Source organism: Castanea sativa, chromosome 5 (genome assembly GCF_040712315.1).
Source record: "Castanea sativa cultivar Marrone di Chiusa Pesio chromosome 5, ASM4071231v1".
Lineage (NCBI taxonomy): Eukaryota > Viridiplantae > Streptophyta > Magnoliopsida > Fagales > Fagaceae > Castanea > Castanea sativa.
Genome location: NC_134017.1, coordinates 40083646 through 40088658, shown reverse-complemented (window position 1 = coordinate 40088658; position 5013 = coordinate 40083646). Strand labels below are relative to the sequence as shown.

The window sequence follows — 5013 nt, the reverse complement described above, 5'->3', positions numbered from 1 at the left end:
TTTGGGATGATTCATCGGTGAAGAATTTTTTTTCTTGGATCTTGTTTTCTGGGCTTGGTTGGGGCTGTGGTGGTGAGAGGGGAGGAGAGTAAGTGAGGCTTGGTTGTGGCTGCGGTGGTCAGAGGAGAGGAGAGCGAGTGAGAATGGGAGAGGATTGTGAGAGAGAGGGAGAGGAAAGTGAGGCGGCTGGGCTGTATGTGTGAAATGAGAGATTAGGGTTTATAAGTGTGTGTGTGTGTGTGTATAGTAGGTTTTTTGGGTAATTTTAGTCTTAATTGGGTCGGGTTTGGGTTTTGCGAAAATTCGGACCCGACCTGGACCTGCTTCGGGTTTTATTTTTAAAACCCAGACTCGACCCTATTGTTTATCGGAGTCGGGTACCCGCGAGTCGAGTAACAATTGTCATCCCTACTTGAATAATTAGGATTTCTCTCTCTACAGCCCTAGTCATATATAAGGCTTATTTTAAAAGTTGTCAAGTACGGAAACATAGACCTAGAACTCATATACTTTGTTTGTAGTTAATGTGTTTGTACGCTTTAGGGTTTTTTTTAACCAAGTGCTTCCTGATCTTTATCGTTAATGAAGTCAAGAATTTTGTAGCAAAAAAAAATCGATCAAGTTGCTGGAGTTAGTCACGTATTGAGATCTGTGCAAATGAGTTAGTCACAGATTGGAGATTTTTGCAAAGTAAAGAAGTCCACTATAAGATCAAGTTCAATTGTGTATGAAGCAAAGGTTCAACTGCAGGTTGGTATTTTAGGATAGGCCAAGGTAGTGGTAAGATTTCTCATACTTGTAAATGCTTGATCCTTGATTAGTGAATTCTTGGAAGTGGTGACCTTAAATTCACCCGATGAGATTTTTGCCTTGCGAGAGGTTTTTCCAATTTGTCAACAAATCACTATGTTAATTTATTTTTCGATGATATTTAGTTTATTTGGTGATTTGTTAGTGCCTTCACGATTTACATGTAATTTGACCTAATTAATCAACTTGGGAAATTGAATTAATTAATCGGGGTCAATCTATTTTAATCCAACAAAATATTTACTGAATGGTACAAGTTAGTTCCAATTCATCAATATGATGTAGTCCAACTCTAGGACCTTGAAGTTGAATAGGTTTTCAGCTGATGAAAATTAAGTCCCTACAATTAGAAGTGCGCCCTAGATGCTCCAATGAATTGTACACACAAACCTGTATGTGTGTTGTGTCAGTTTTCGTTCTTAGGGGTGTCTGCTTCAAGCCCATCTAGTTTGCTGAAGTAGATTTTTATGCAACGATCATAAATTACTAAAGATTTTTTTTTTTGTTTTTTTTCGTTAAAGGATAAAATATAAGGAAAGCTTCTAGTGATTGCAATTGAGTGAGCCATAAAAGTTTGCTAAGATTTAAGTTTGTTACAAGAGTATGTATATCAGCTAGGAGTTTCGAGGGGGTTTTTTTTTAAGGAAGGGATTTAGAGAAAAGGAGTATCTTTACATGGCTCACCCCTTGGAATCTACAAGGAAGATAATATGGAAGCCATACATAGAAATAGAGTGAAGAGTATCTATATATTCTCTTATTCATATTGTGAACACTGCATTGAGTTTTTATATTTTATTTTTAAATGAGCTTTTGTTGAATATCTGGTTTATTTGTTGTTGTTTTGGCCTAATCTTTTGGTTTTTTTGGGTTATTTTTTATGTTATTTGAACATTTATTTATTTATTTTTGTTTAGAGAGTTAAAGATCATGTTTGGGAGCCAAGATTACTTTTGTAAGTAACACTAGAGACCAAAAAAAAAAAAAAAAGTCACAACAATTCCAGTATTAGCATACGATTTTTTTTTTTAATTAGAGATTAAAAAATGCTCACGTGTGAGTTGGTATGTTAATTTTAGAATGTTATAAAATTGTTGTAACATTTTATTGTGTCCTTAGTATTAATTTTATTTTTATTGAACCTAAATTCTTAAAATTATCAAGTCAGGATAGTCAATATTATTTTTAGGGTATTCAAATTATGTTAATTTATATATATTATGTATATAATTTTTTTTTTTTGGGTAAGTTAACGTGATCCTGTGAATCTATGGTTTAAAAAATATGTAATCTTTGTCAAATTATTCATGTTGTAACTTGAACCTACCTTATTAGACTGTGCATAATATTAGTTTTTATTTCAAAAATGAAAAAGACACTGAAGGACAAAGTTAATTCTTATATTTTAAGAAGAATGTTACAAATATAAACTATTTTATAATATTTTTATAAATTGTTGATGTGAAATTTTTTTGCCAATTCTTATTTGGCCTACCACTAACATTATATATATGAGAGATGCTATGGTCACAATATTTTTACATCATTTTCACAATAAATCACAGGTGGTTAGTTGTTATTGGTTCAAATTTGAATTTAACACTAAAATTACTTTTTTGCTCCAACAATAACAACCAGTAACAACCCGTCACTTATAATTTGTTGTAAAAATATTGTGAATATATCATTTTTCTATATTTTTATTTACTAATAATCACCCACTCCATCAGCTATTTGTAAAATAGTTTGTACACGTGGAGTAACACATTCTAAATAGAGGCATTGGCGGTTGTAAAATACAGTCACTCTCCCAGCTTTGGCAATGCTACGCCAATCGTACAAAACACCCCCAGACAAGAGCCATCTCTATATTATAAATAATCAAAACCAAAAGTCAGAAAAACAAGGAGCAAGAAATGGATACCCCAAATTGCGTTAAACCACAGAAAACATAACCATAAAAATCCTACCCTCCAAATTTTCACAACTCTCTCTCCTTCTTTTTCTATCTCAAGAACCTCACAACCATCCTAGCTTTCAATCTATATCCTTCTCTTCTCCCTTCTCTAACAGGAAGGGTAGAGCAGAGGCCAGGCATAGCCAAAGAAACTTTATTTTTCTCTCATAAACTTTCCAATATAATTTCTTTTACCTTACACACACACACGCGAATTTGATCAAAATGGAGGTTAAGGCTTGTTTGATAATCCTCCTCCTTGCATTGGTCGTGGTGGCTGAATCAACTCCTTATATCCATGAGGCTAGCAGTTGGGGTCTGACCAAGTATGGCACATGCGATGGTGCAATTGGTGAATGCATTGGAGAGGAGGATGAGATGTTGATGGATTCTCATCCTAGCCGAATGCTTAGACGCCGACGCCAGAGGTATATAAGCTATGGAGCTCTCAGGGCCAACTCCGTCCCATGTGGTCGCCGCGGTCACTCCTACTACAATTGTCAAAGGAGGCAAAGGGCTAATCCTTACAGACGCGGTTGCAACATCATTACACATTGTGCAAGGATCACTGGTTGATTCAACAACAACATTCATCTACCTGCATGAATGGAAGTAAGAGCACAATTAAAAAAAAAATGTTATGCTGTTTGGTCATTATAGCCATTAGTATTTTATCATTTGATCAATCTAGGATATTCTTGAATAATCTTGCAAGATTTCCTCCGTTGAATCTTTGAACTTTGGTATGGTGATTATTTATTTATTTATTTGTTTTATATGTGTTATATGTCATTGTGAGGTGGGTGAAAAAGGGTCTCTTTCCTTTGCTTCTGTAATCTCCCTCTTCTTCTTATGTGTATTTGTTGGAGAAATAAAATGGCTTAGATTGTTTGGCGTAATTTGAATATTAAGAGGGTTGATTAGGTTTTTGTCTCTCTAGTTTTTCTTCTAGACTAGCTTTTTGTCATGCATGCAGATTACACTTTTGTTATTTAGTCTTTTTGTCTATGTTGTTTGGTTCTTTTTGAAACTTTCCCTTTTGTTATATATAATTCATGATAAGATCTTCAAGATGTCTGGGAAAAAATAAATTAAATAAATATTGGTTCAATTTCTTGGAAATTATACGTTTGTGTTAAACAGATTATGATGTTGTGTCCTTTTGCATGAAATAGTATTGCGTATTCACATTATTTGATTTTCAGAAACACTATGGATCACCAGAAACAAAATGTCTATAAGATTGAGAAACAAGAGAAAAATAATCAAATAAGCGCCATTGACAATAACTTGTTTTTTTCCCATCCTTTCTGTTGCCAATCTTTGGCAACCCTGGCTATTTGACATTGTGACCTCATTAAAGATTATAAAATAAAATTCTGAATGATAAGTAAATATGTTAACTTTAATTGCCTTCCTATTCATGCAAATTAGCATATTTCAAAAAGAAATTGTTCTAATCCATTGAAAGTCCATCAGCTTATGGATTTTTAAATGGAAGATAATTCTCTCTTTTTGCAGAACCCTCTTCTTTTGATGTAGGTGAGATCTAATACATTGTGACCTCTTTGAAATTTTGAATTCTAAAAATTATGGAGATAACTTTTGCATGATAAGTAAATAGGTTAATTTTAGTTACCTTCATGTCAATGCAAATATATTCTTCTTCTTTTTTGGTTCAGTAAAAGTTCATTTAAGAGAGAGTCTCATTAATTCCTTTCGATCCCCCCCCCCCTCCCCCTCCCCTTAGCATGGGTCTATATTTGATCTCAGGATCTTTGTTTGATAATAAAAGACTTTATCATTTTCTTTTTTAATATAGGAAGGATTTTATCAATTAAAAGCCACTATCTTATAAGAAGAATTGTATGTAAAAAAGAATTTCTGGAATTTCGAATCAATGCAGATTTTTTTTTTGGTTGATATTTTTGAATTTTCTTTTCAGGTGGGTAGTGGTTGAATGTTTTATATTAGTACGTGAAGAAGTCAAACCACAATGACAAGGGATTTTGGCGCAAATACAGCCACTTTTGATCGAAACTTGTTAAAGCAAAAAAATTTAGTATATACGATTTTTAATTTTATGTGTATTTCTTGTTTCTATATACCAATTTTTTTTGAAAAAAATTATTAAAGCTTGTTTCTATTATTACCTTGTTCAACGAGGCTTTCGGCAAAGCATATATTTTAGGAGTGTTTAGATTCTTTTGAATATTTCTTTATTAACATTTCTTTGTTCAACCATT

The 5013-nt window shown here is 33.1% G+C and overlaps 1 protein-coding gene across 1 annotated transcript; it reads left to right on the top strand.

The window, feature by feature from the left end:
- Nucleotides 1–2880: 2880 nt before the first annotated feature.
- On the top strand, nt 2881–4793 carry LOC142633812 (protein RALF-like 19). The gene is made up of 2 exons (XM_075808061.1): nt 2881–3379; nt 4713–4793. Exon 1 carries the CDS (start codon nt 2993–2995, stop codon nt 3341–3343), a length of 351 nt encoding a protein of 116 aa, XP_075664176.1. The 5' UTR covers nt 2881–2992; the 3' UTR covers nt 3344–3379; nt 4713–4793.
- The last annotated feature ends 220 nt before the right edge of the window (nt 4794–5013 follow it).